This window comes from Heteronotia binoei, chromosome 11 (assembly GCF_032191835.1).
Source record: "Heteronotia binoei isolate CCM8104 ecotype False Entrance Well chromosome 11, APGP_CSIRO_Hbin_v1, whole genome shotgun sequence".
NCBI classification, from domain to species: Eukaryota; Metazoa; Chordata; class Lepidosauria; order Squamata; family Gekkonidae; genus Heteronotia; species Heteronotia binoei.
Window position 1 is genome coordinate 82630990 of NC_083233.1, and position 12270 is coordinate 82643259.

Below are 12270 nucleotides of genomic sequence, written 5' to 3' on the forward strand. Positions count from 1 at the left end.
AACTCTGTGATTCTATGAACTGCCTGTTAGAGAGATTCCTCAGTGGAACAGGCTTCCTCCTTGGGAGGTGGTGGGCTCTCCTTCTTTGGAGGTTTTTAGACAGAAGCTAGATGGTCGTCTGACAGCAATGAGGATCCTGTTAATTTCGCTCCGCCCTCCAGTTTCCTGCCTTGTGCAGGGGGTTGGACTAGATGACCCTGTAGGTCCCTTCTCTTCTAGGTTTTTCAACAGAGGCTAGGTGGCTATCTGACAGAAATGAGGATCCTGTGAATTTAGGGGGAGGTGATGGTGAGTTTCCTGCCTTGTGCAGGGGGTTGGACTAGATGCCCCTGGAGGTCCCTTCCAACTCTGTGATTCTATGAACTGCCTGACCGTTAGAGCGATTCCTCAGTGGAACAGGCTTCCTCGGGAGGTGGTGGGCTCTCCTTCCTTGGAGGTTTTTCAACAGGGGCTAGATGGCCATCTGACAGCGATGAAGATTCTGTGAATTTAGGGGGAGGTGTTTGTGAGTTTCTTGCATTGAGCAGGGGGTTGGACTAGATGACCCTGGAAGTCCCTTCCAACTCTATGGTTCTATGTTATGTCTCTCTCCTTTCCTTCCTTGTAGGCCTGACCTACCTGGACGACCTCTTGCCCAAACTGTGGGCATTCATCTGTGAACTGGGGCCCCAGGGAGGCCTCAAGCTCTTCCTGGAGTGCTTGAACAATGACACAGAGGAGTCCAAGCGGCTTCTGGCTATGCTGATGCTCTTCTGCGACTGCTCCCGCCATCTCATCACGTAGGTTGTCGGCGAGCGAGAGAACTGGGCTCTTCTAAATCTGGGATTGAGGGAGGCTGAGAGCCGGGGGACTGGCCAGGCTGCCTCTGGGTGAAGGAGTCTGCCCAGAAGGTCAGACTGGTAGCTGGTGCCCTGCTGTGCATGCCCTTGGAGAGAGTCTGGCAAAGATGGGGAGCAGGGCTTCCTCGATGGTGTCCCCCACAAAAGGGTGGAGGGAAAGACTGCCGGCTTCCCTCGGGCATCAGATTTCATGTGTGACCAAAGTGATCCCTGAAAAAGAAAGGTTGCTTTGTGGCCATCTCCTCTGCCATTAGCCAGCTCCTGCCAAGGTGGGCAGGTGTGGGGTGAAATGATAGATGGAGGGGGAAGCATCAGGTTTTGGTTGGAGAGGGTGATGCACCTCTCAGTTTTTAGTCTGGTGTTGCAGTCCTCTTCCCTGCTGGGCCTGAGAAACTTGGTCCTTCCCTTCCAGTTTGGTGTAGTGGTGAAGTGCGTGGACTGTTATCTGGGAGAACCGGGTTTGATTCCCCACTCCTCCACTTGCAGCTGCTGGAATGGCTTTGGGTCAGCCATAGCTCTCGCAGGAGTTGTCCTTGAAAGGGCAGCTGCTATAAGAGCTCTCTCAGCCCCACCTACCTCACAGGGTGTCTGTTGTGGGGGAAGAAGATAAAGAAGATTGTGAGCCACTCTGAGGTTCAGAGTAGAAGGTGGGATATGAATCCAATATCTTCTTCTTCTCTCCCCTACCCCTCTCAGGATTCTTGACGACATCGAAGTCTATGAAGAGCAGGTCTCTTTCAAACTAGAAGAGCTCGTTACCATCTCCTCTTTCCTGAATTCTTTTGTGTTTAAGATGATCTGGGATGGGATTGTGGGTAAGCTCATTGTCTTTATTTAGACATTTATACTGTTTTTCTCCCTAACAAGAGCCCAAAGCAGTTTACAGCATCATTTCCTCTTCCTTCCAGTTTATACCCTCATTATAGCCCTGGGTGGTGGGTTAGCCTGAGAGAGCGTGATTGCACCCCTGCCCCTCCCCAACATCATCCAGTTAACTTCCATGGCATACTGGAGATCTGAACCCAGGTCTTCCTTCTCCTAGTGAACCGTTCCACACTGGCTTTAGTTAAGGCCAGATCTAAAGATGGGGATATAGCTTCTTTCTCCTAGGCTTCATCCCACAGGTCAGGAGGGGGGTGGTTCTCTGGGGCAAGTTTCCTGAAGCCAGTCGCTCTATTCGCAGCACCCTCTTTTCCTCTCCCTGCCCCAGAGAGCGCCAAAGGAGAGACGTTGGAGCTGTTCCATTCCGTTCACGGCTGGCTGATGGTCTTGTACGAGAGGGACTGCCGCCGGCGTTTTGCTCCGGAGGACCACTGGCTACGCAGGTGAGCATCTGGGTCTAGCGCGAAGACTCGTAAAATGCGGCTGCTCTGCAGTCAGACAATGGCTGAATTGTGCCACTGAATGGCTGGATCGAGCAACTCTGTCCTGTCAAGGAAGGTGTGCCTGTCACCTGTGGGGCCTGTGGAGCTGCACGAGCTTGGCCTGGGCCCATCCCCTGGCTGCACGAGCCCCTGTCACGACTCAAAGGGGTCTTACCAAATTGCTGCCATCACTCTGGGGTAAGGGTTCCCCTTGAGAAGGCCCAGAGTTTCCTCCCAAGCCCTTCAGGCCTCCATTAGCTAAGCCAAATAATGGGCGTGAGGACCAGGCAGAGTGAACAACAACAAAAAGGGTTTATTTCAGTGCAATATAAATTAACAAGGTGCATCAACCAGTAAAAGGGTGAAGGGAAAATAAACAAATGCCCTAACGCGGCTGTCTTACAGTCCCTACTCTAACCAGCACTTACCCCCTTGGGTAAGGGTCTCTCCCCTGCTTCCAGCTCTCCAGGCTACAGCCTGCTTCCAGCTAAGCCTTCCAGGGAAAGAACACCCACTTCCTGACTCGGCCTTTATAAAATCTCTTCCCAGGCTCCACCCTTCTCTGGGCCTGTTTCCCTCCAAACCCCTTGCTACCCAATCAGAAGGGATCCTGGGAGATGTAGGCTTTTCCCAGTAACTCCTAAGCAGGCTTCCCTGGGGCCTGCAGGCCTTGCTCGGCCCAGGACCATGACAGCCCCGGAGGGGATGCTAGTCATTTCTTGTGCTGCTGGTGTCACAGGACAAGCTGAGCTCTTACGGATCCTCATTGTTTTGCCCGCAGCAATGGCTGGCGTGGCTTGGCTGGAGAACCAGCCCTCTGCAGTAGCTCTAATAAAGAGGTGCCTTATTAAGCAAGATTGAAAGGGCCGTTCTTTCCAGCCCCCCTGCTGTCTTCCGAAGGTCAGTCCTTTGTAGGCTTCTTCCCATCCCAGCTGAAGTTTTTCAGAGGGGGAGAAGATGTGGCTGGAGGCAAGTGACATGTCTGAGGCAAGAGCTGAGTCATTGGCAGAGGTGAGACAGCCCCGCGCCATCCATGCAGGGCTTTGCTGTACCCGAAGCTGCCTTCCTCGCATTCCCAACTCCTGGCAGACTCGGGGCAGTTCTCACAGTGTGGGGGTCTGGAATCACTTCCTGCTGTTCTTGTTCCAGGGACCTCAAACCAAGCTTGCTCTTCCAGGAACTCGATAAAGACCGGAAACGAGCTCAGCTGGTTCTTCAGTACACCCCCCACGTCATCCCCCACAAAAACGTAAGTGGGAGAGGGGCGAGCAGGAGAAGGTGGGGGGAAAGGAGGGACCGAGGCAAACGCCAGCTCAGGATAGGGAACTGATTGTTTTTAAATTAAGTTTTTAAATTGCAATTTTAAAGAAAACTGTTTGCATAGTCAGAAAACCTCCCTGTTTGCATAAACCTGGCCCTGCATGGATCGGAGAGTTGTCCTCTTCTGCGATTGGCTGATGTAAGGGCTCTGGAGACGCTCCAGGGAGACTGGATCCATCCCCGTGAAGTGGCCGGTGGAAAGGCCATCTTTGCAGGCGTGTTGTGCTTAGAGATGGCACTGCTAAGGGACATCTCTCTCTCTCTCTCTCTCTGTCTTGGCAACTGCAGCGGGTTCTGCTCTTCCGGAACATGGTGACCAAAGAGAAGGAGAAGCTGGGGCTGGTGGAAACCAGCTCTGCCTCGCCTCACGTCACGCATATCACCATCCGCCGGTCACGCATGCTGGAGGTGAGGGGCGGGAGACAGAGCTGCTTCGTGGGGGTGGGGAGCCTGCTCTTCTCCGTGCTTTGTCAGCCTGAAACTCACTCAGCGTGGATGGGAGAAGGACGCAGAAAAGCCGAAGTGGGGGAGCAGGGAGAACAAAGGTTTTTCTCTTCCGGAACGAGCGGCGGGCTTTTAAAGCCAAACTCTAACCCAAGCAACATGTGGAGTAAAAATACTTTGTTTAATCTACAGCGTTAACTCTTTGTTTTCATTTTTAATAAAATAACAAGTCGTAACAGAAACGTTGACTGTGGGGTGACAGGATAGAGGTTGACAGGATTATGCATGGGATGGAGAAGGTAGAGAAAGAAGTACTTTTCTCCCTTTCTCACAGTACGAGAACTCGGGGGCATTCAATGAAATTGCTGAGCAGCCGGGTTAGAATGGATAAAAGGAAGTACTTCTTCACTCAAAGGGTGATTAACACATGGAATTCACTGCCACAGGAGGTGGTGGCAGCTACAAGCATAGCCAGCTTTAAGAGGGGATTGGATAAAAATATGGAGCAGAGGTCCATCAGTGGCTATTAGCCACAGTGTGTGTGTGTTTATATATGTATGTATGTATGTATGTATGTATGTATATTTATATGTATATGTGTGTGTGTGTATGTATATATATATATATATTTTGGCCACTGTGTGATACAGAGTGTTGGACTGGATGGGCCATTGGCCTCATCCAACATGGCTTCTCTTATGTTCTTATGTAACAGCAAAACATCTTTCAAAACAAAATTGACAAAAGTCTTACAGTACATTTTTTTCATTTGCTTCAAAATAGAGCTATACTTCTGTACCGCTTAGGGAATAGCCAATTCTGGCAAGTTACATTCTAATGCACTCCTTCTAAAAAAGGAGACTTATTTTCTCATAAATTTTATAATAAAAATGAGAAGCTTATACCAGCTGAATCTTTTCTGAAACCTTGTCTGTGAAAACAAATTCCCACAGTTTTTATTTTATTTTATTTTATTTTATTCGATTTATATCCCGCCCTACCCCACCGAGGCGGGCTCAGGGCGGCTTACAACACAAAAACTAACAACTCAATTTAAAATACATTAATAATACATTGATAATTATAATTATACAATAAAATACATATAAAATACATAAAAACATGTAAAACTCACTTCAGTATGTACTATGCTACCTTCTTTCCCAAACCAGTGAGTTATGGAAGGACTCTTTATTCTTCCAAAACTGAGCTGTCAGTACTTTTGCGGCCATAAGAGATACTGCTATTAAATGTTTTCTTACGTACTTCAGATTTTCAGGGATATATTTATTGTTTAGATGTCTTTAATTTTGCCCACAATTAATTTGCTATGATGTTGAAGAGTTCAGTGGCTGCTGCTTCCATCCAAGTGAGATGGTTTCTTTTTCTTGGCAACAAGACTTTTGCCTTCTGCTTTCACAAGAATGATTAGCCCACACATGTATTCATTTGTCTGCCTCCTCCCATGTACCCACTGTAGACACTGGTGGCCTTAATGAGCCAGCTGTGGGAAGGCATCCCTTCCTTGTGGCCTGAGGAGACTCCTTACTTGCCAGGGGCAACCAAGGGAGGTGGCCTTTTATGTCAAGTTCCTCGCTGTTATCTGTTTCTGTTTTCTGTAGCCTGCGGAATGTATGGGTCGAATGCTTAGTCTGCTGCAGAATCGAAACGTAACCTGCTTGCCTCCTAGGAGCTGGGAACCTGCGTGGTACCAAGGCCACGGCTTCCCTCCCGGGAGGTTTTGTAGAATGCTTGGTAGTGAGTGTGTGTGTGATTTGTAGCCATTAAGTTTGAACTGTCTTCCGCCCTAAACTAAGGTGTGCTTCTAAAGACCCTTCAAGAGTATATAACCTGAACCTGTATTGCTGTGTGCCAGTTTTGACACTGACTGCGGGTCAGTGTCTGTGTATCTCATCCTACCTTACAATATATGCTTATCCAAACACATGGAGAGTTATAATTATTGAAGGAGAATTGGTAACTTGACATTTGAAGCCCGCAGACGGGCAGAACCGTCATTGTGCAGAGTTCAGCAACGAGCGGGTCTCTGACTCTGCCTTTTTGGCCCTGTGACGTTTCCAAGCCCTTTTCCCCTCCCCAGGACGGCTATGAACAGCTGCGGCAGCTCTCCCAGAATGCCATGAAAGGGGTGATCCGGGTGAAGTTCGTGAACGACCTGGGGGTGGACGAGGCGGGGATCGACCAAGACGGGGTCTTCAAAGAGTTCCTGGAGGAGATTATCAAGAAGGTCTTTGACCCCGCCCTCAACCTTTTTAAGGTATTATTATTATTCCGCCCATTCCCCCATGGGGGCTCAGGGCGGAGTGCATCAATATAGATAGTAGTAAAATCACAATAAATTACAATAAAATCAGTTACAGTTGTGAGTTAGTAGTACAGCAGGATGGTCCAACAGAATGATATAGTAGGATGGTGCAGTAGTGTGGTCGCACAGTGTGGCACCACAGGGGAGGCCGACTGATCTAACAAGCAGATGCCTGCCGCCTCATCCAAAGGCTTGGCGGAACAGCTCCGTTTTACAGGTACCAGCTCTGCGCAGCAAAACGTACAGTATGTGTCATGCTGCACGTATTCAGTGACTGGCCTGTATTGCTCTCTCCTCTTTCTTTCTTGGCTTTGTTTCTGTAGACCACCAGTGGTGACGAAAGGCTGTATCCCTCCCCGACATCCTACATCCATGAGAACTACCTCCAGCTCTTTGAGTTTGTGGGGAAGATGCTGGGAAAAGCTGTCTACGAGGTCAGACGAGGGCATCGCCTGCGGGTTTTGAGTATGTGGCGCGGTCTCTGCCGTCCACAATCCCTATTAAATGGCTGCGTCTCTCCCCCAATGCCTAGGGGATCGTCGTGGACGTCCCTTTTGCGTCTTTCTTCCTGAGCCAGCTGCTCGGCCACCACCACAGCATCTTCTACAGCTCAGTGGATGAACTTCCCTCGCTGGATTCAGAGTTCTACAAAAACCTCACCTCCATCAAGGTTCGGTTGCAGCTGGTTGTGGTTCAGTTGGGGCTGCAGGGAAATGTCTCTAAAGAGTCCCTCAACTGCTTCCTGCCTGCTAGGGCTGATGTAGCCAGGAGTGTAGCAAACAGCCCTTTGCAGGGCCTTTGCGTGCGTGGCCCCTTTCGCTCTGCTATTTTCCTGCAGAGGAACTGGAATCGGGTGTTTCTGGCCAGGATTGATGGACTCTGTAAGCAAAAGAAACTGGCAGACTGGGAGTTGTGCTTCAGCGTGACCGGTCCCAGAAAAGCAAAAGTAGCTGCAAAGGCAGTGGTGATCTCTCTGTGCAGATGTACCAGAGAAGCAGAGGCAATCTTATTGTGTCTAACGCTCAGGCCCTGACCTGGCTGGCCCAATCTCCTCAGATCTGGGAAGCGAAGCAGGGTCAGCCCTAGTCAGTATTTGGATGGGAGATCTCCAAGGAATACCAGGTCTGGGAGGCAGAGGCAGCCAATGGCAAACCGCCTCTGAATGTTGCCTGGAAGGGTTGCCGTAAGGCAGCTGTGGCTTGACAGCATAGTAACGAAGCCCAGCCCACCACGGGCCTCAGCCCTTCTCATTTAGAGTGGGCCGGGTTTAAAAGCTGGGGGTGCAGTTCTAGAGGCTGAGGAGGTGCTGAGTGAGGTTTCCAGGGCTGGGGAGGCTTCAGGACTCCCCCTGACACACCTGGTTGCCGCTTTGCAGGTGCCCACTGCAGCTTCACTCCTCGTGCCCGCGGGCTAGTTCAGCTTTCGGTGGGTGCAGATTTCCAGGGGCCTTGGGTGCAGAAGTCTGTGCAGCCCTGGCGCATTGATGATGAGCCGCAAAGGCTGCCGGAGACTGACCCCTTCTCTCCTCCCCCCTTTAGCGTTACGATGGGGACACCAGCGATTTGGGCCTGACGCTCTCCTATGATGAAGACGTGATGGGCCAGGTAGGTGATCCCCTTTCTTTCAGTCTCCAAATAGTCCAGCATAGTTTCTCAAGTGCCATCTGATTCTCAGTTTCCCTCCTTGCCAGGGCTGTCGTGGAGAGAGAAGCGGGCCAGCCCAGAGGGCAGGGCAGGGCACAGCGAATGCTTTGTCTCCCGCTGGGCTGCTGCTGTCTCTTTGGTTAATAGGGGGTTGACTTTTAAAAATGGCCACTCTCTATCTCTGACCATCATTCTGCTTTGAATTCTCCTGCAGAGAAGAGAGAGAGCCAGTTTGGGGTAGTGGTGAAGTGTGCAGACTCTTATCTGGGAGAACCAGTTTGATTCCCCACTCCTCCACTTGCAGCTGCTGGAATGGCCTTGGGTCAGCCATAGCTCTAATAGGGAGCCACTTTGGTGTAGTGGTTAAGTGTGCGGACTCTTATCTGGGAGAACCAGGTTTGATTCCCCACTTCTCCACTTGACCTGCTGGAATGGCCTTGGGTCAGCCAGAGCTCTCTTATCTGGGAGAACCAGGTTGGATTCCCCACTCCTCCACTTGCACGTACTGGAATGGCCTTGGGTCAGCCATGGCTCTGTTTTCTGGGAGAACCGGGTTTGATTCCCCACTCCTCCACTTTCACCTGCTAGAATGGCCTTGGGTCAGCCATCGCTCTCTTATCTGGGAGAACCGGGTTTGATTCCCCACTCCTCCACTTGCAGCTGCTGGAATGCCCTTGGGTCAACCAGAGCTCTCTTATCTGGGAGAACTGGGTTTGATTCCCCACTCCTCTACTTGCAGCTGCTGGAATGGCCTTGGGTCAGCCAGAGCTCTCTTATCTGGGAGAACTGGGTTTGATTCCCCACTCCTCCACTTGCAGCTGCTGGAATGGCCTTGGGTCAGCCAGAGCTCTCTTATCTGGGAGAACCGGGTTGGATTCCCCACTCCTCCACGTGCAGCTGCTGGAATGGCCTTGGGTCAGCCAGAGCTCTCTTATCTGGGAGAACCGGGTTTGATTCCCTACTCCTCCACTTGCACCTGCTGGAATGGCCTTGGGTCAGCCAGAGCTCTCTTATCTGGGAGAACCGGGTTTGATTCCCCCCTCCTCCACTTGCACCTGCTGGAATGGCCTTGGGTCAGCCAGAGCTCTCTTATCTGGGAGAACCAGGTTTGATTCCCCACTCCTCCACGTGCAGCTGCTGGAATGGCCTTGGGTCAGCCAGAGCTCTCTTATCTGGGAGAACCGGGTTGGATTCCCCACTCCTCCACGTGCAGCTGCTGGAATGGCCTTGGGTCAGCCAGAGCTCTCTTATCTGGGAGAACCGGGTTTGATTCCCTACTCCTCCACTTGCAGCTGCTGGAATGGCCTTGGGTCAGCCAGAGCTCTCTTATCTGAGAGAACCGGGTTGGATTCCCCACTCCTCCACGTGCAGCTGCTGGAATGGCCTTGGGTCAGCCAGAGCTCTCTTATCTGGGAGAACCGGGTTTGATTCCCTACTCCTCCACTTGCAGCTGCTGGAATGGCCTTGGGTCAGCCAGAGCTCTCTTATCTGGGAGAACAGGGTTTGATTCCCTACTCCTCCACTTGCAGCTGCTGGAATGGCCTTGGGTCAGCCAGAGCTCTCTTATCTGGGAGAACCGGGTTGGATTCCCCACTCCTCCACGTGCAGCTGCTGAAATGGCCTTGGGTCAGCCAGAGCTCTGGCAGAGGTTGTCCTTGAAAGGGCAGCTACTGTGAGAGCCCTCTCAGCCCCACCCACCTCACAGGGTGTCTGTTGTGGGCGGAGAAGATATAGGAGATTGTGAGCCGCTCTGAGACTCTTTGGAGTGGAGGGTGGGATATAAATCCAATATCTTCATCTGGGAGAACCGGGTTTGATTCCCCACTCCTCCACGTGCAGCTGCTAGCATGGCCTTGGGTCAGCCATAGTTCTGGCAGAGGTTGTCCTTGAAAGGGCAGCTGCTGTGAGATCCTTCTCAGCCCCACCCACCTCACAGGGTGTCTGTTGTGGGGGGGGGGAAGGTAAAAGAGATTGTGAGCCACTCTGAGACTCTTCGGAGTGGAGGGCAGGATATAAATCCAATATCTTCTTCTACCTCACAGGGTGTCTGTTGGGTGGGGGGGGGGAAGGTAAAGGAGATTGTGAGCCGCTCTGAGACTCTTTGGAGTGGAGGGTGGGATATAAATCCAATATCTTCATCTGGGAGAATCGGGTTTGATTCCCCACTCCTTCACTTGCACCTGCTAGCATGGCCTTGGGTCAGCCATAGCTCTGGCAGAGGTTGTCCTTGAAAGGGCAGCTGCTGTGGGAGCCCTCTCCAGCCCCACCCACCTCACAGGGTGTCTGTTGTGGGGGAGGAAGAGAAAGGAGATTGTGAGCCGCTCTGAGACTCTTCGGAGTGGAGGGCGGGATATAAATCCAGTATCTTCATCTACCTCACAGGGTGTCTGTTGTGGGGGAGGAAGGGAAAGGAGATTGTCAGCCGCTCTGAGACTCTTCGGAGTGGAGGGCGGGATATAAATCCAATATCATCATCATCTTCTCCCATCCCACCCCTGGGGAGGAAAGGATGTTCCATTGATACAGGCCCACAGACTCCTCCCTCAGGGGCTTGTACACTACCCCTGTAAAGCAGATGTGCTTCTGCATATGTACAAGGTGCATTTTCTACTGCTTCTCCCTACAAACAAAGTAAAACAACACTGAAGCATCCGGGATGGAGTAAGGGTTAGGCCTCTGTGAGCGCGGGAAAGAATAAACTGTGGCTGGCACCCCGGGGGACAATCTTTCACAGGGAGCAATGCCTTGTCTGTCTGTCCATCTGACTTTTTGTTCCGTTTCCCCAGCTGGTTTGCCATGAACTTGTTCCCGGAGGGAAAACCATGCCTGTTACCAATGAGAACAAGTAAGGAGTGACAACCACCCCCTTGGCGCCTGCCCTTTGGGGCTTCCTGGCTCACTCTGACCTTCCCGGTGACCCTAGAGAGACTGGTGCAGTCAGAGACCTAATTGGGACAGTCTGAAAACAGGACAGCGATTGGTTCATCTCTGTTTCCGATGGGGGGTGGGGAGAGCTAGAATAGCGCTCCTGCATGAATAACCACACACTTGGTTCATGCAAAGAAAGGCCATAGAGGACTTTTTCAGTAAATGAAAGGAAAGCAGTGCGGTTTGCATCGCTCGTGTGCACATGGGCACCACCCAGCATGGCTTGGGTTTAGGAGCAGGCTGGAACATAGCGACTTGCTTGCAGAGTGGCTCATTTTCCCACGCTTTGGAGTCTCGTGCCCAGACTGTGGTTTGCAAGGAGGTTCCTGCTTCTCCCATGTTTTGGTTTTGTGACACTTTGTGAGAAGCAGAACCCAGGAAAGGCTGAGATGCAGAGTTGCTGTGGGAATTCCTAAGCACCTGAGTGCCCTGTGCAGCAGATTCCTTTGCCCCCCCGCCCTACCCCCCATCATAGACACTTGAGGAAACTCCCCTCCATCTCAGGCACGGAGCGTCTCACGATACCTGATCTGTCTCCATTCTTGCCATCTTCTGGCCATGGAACAGGGGCCACTGGGTATGTGTGTGTGGGGGGGAGGTATTTGTGAGTTTCCCGCATTGTGCAGGGGGTTGGACGAGAGGTCCCTTCCAACTCTATGATACTGTGTTATCCTCTCAACCACCTAGTGAGGTATAGGTTAGATAGGTTGGCCCAGAATCACCCACTGAACTTTATGGCAGAGAGGGAGTTCAAACCTAGGTCTCCCTGGTCCTAAACGAAAGCACTAACCACTACACCAGGCTGTCTTTTTTATAAATGCCAGATTAAAGCCCTCTTGGTCATTGCAGAACTAGTCATAAGAACACAAGAAGAGCCCTGATAGATCAGACCAGGGAGGGTCCATCTAGTCCAGCCTCCTGTCTCACACAGTGAGGCAACTTCGGAGGAAGGCCTCAGTCTCTCTGCCCTGTTGTTGGCCCTCCAGAGGAACTGGTTGGCCTCTGTGTGAGACGGGATTTTTATTTATTTATTTATTTATTTAGAATTTAGAATTTTGTTGGCCCTCCAGGAGGACTGGTTGACCAACAACAGGGCAGAGAGGTCAAGGCCTTCTCCTGAGAAGAACATCAGAAGAGCCCTGCTGGATCAGTCCAGTGAGGGTCCATCTAGTCCAGCCTCCTGTCTCACACAGCAGCCAACCAGTTCCTCTGGAGGGCCAACAACAGGGTAGAGAGACCAAGGCCTTCCCCTGAGAAGAACATCAGAAGAGCCCTGCTGGGTCAGACCAGTGAAGGTCCATCTAGTCCAGCCTCCTGTCTCACACAGTGGGCACCCAGTTCCTCTGGTGGACCAACAACAGGGCAGAGAGGCTGAGGCCTTCCTCCGATGTTGCCTCCTGGCTCTG

At 51.6% G+C, this 12270-nt stretch overlaps 1 protein-coding gene across 1 annotated transcript in view; it reads left to right on the forward strand.

Moving 5' to 3' along the window:
• Positions 1-12270, forward strand: part of UBE3B (ubiquitin protein ligase E3B) — a 40807-nt gene that overhangs the window by 21297 nt on the left and 7240 nt on the right. Inside the window, 10 exon segments of the mRNA XM_060249502.1 lie at positions 608-779; positions 1536-1654; positions 2050-2164; positions 3353-3452; positions 3812-3931; positions 6069-6245; positions 6617-6727; positions 6826-6963; positions 7832-7897; positions 10723-10781. Of these exon segments, the coding sequence (XP_060105485.1) occupies positions 608-779; positions 1536-1654; positions 2050-2164; positions 3353-3452; positions 3812-3931; positions 6069-6245; positions 6617-6727; positions 6826-6963; positions 7832-7897; positions 10723-10781 (1177 nt within the window).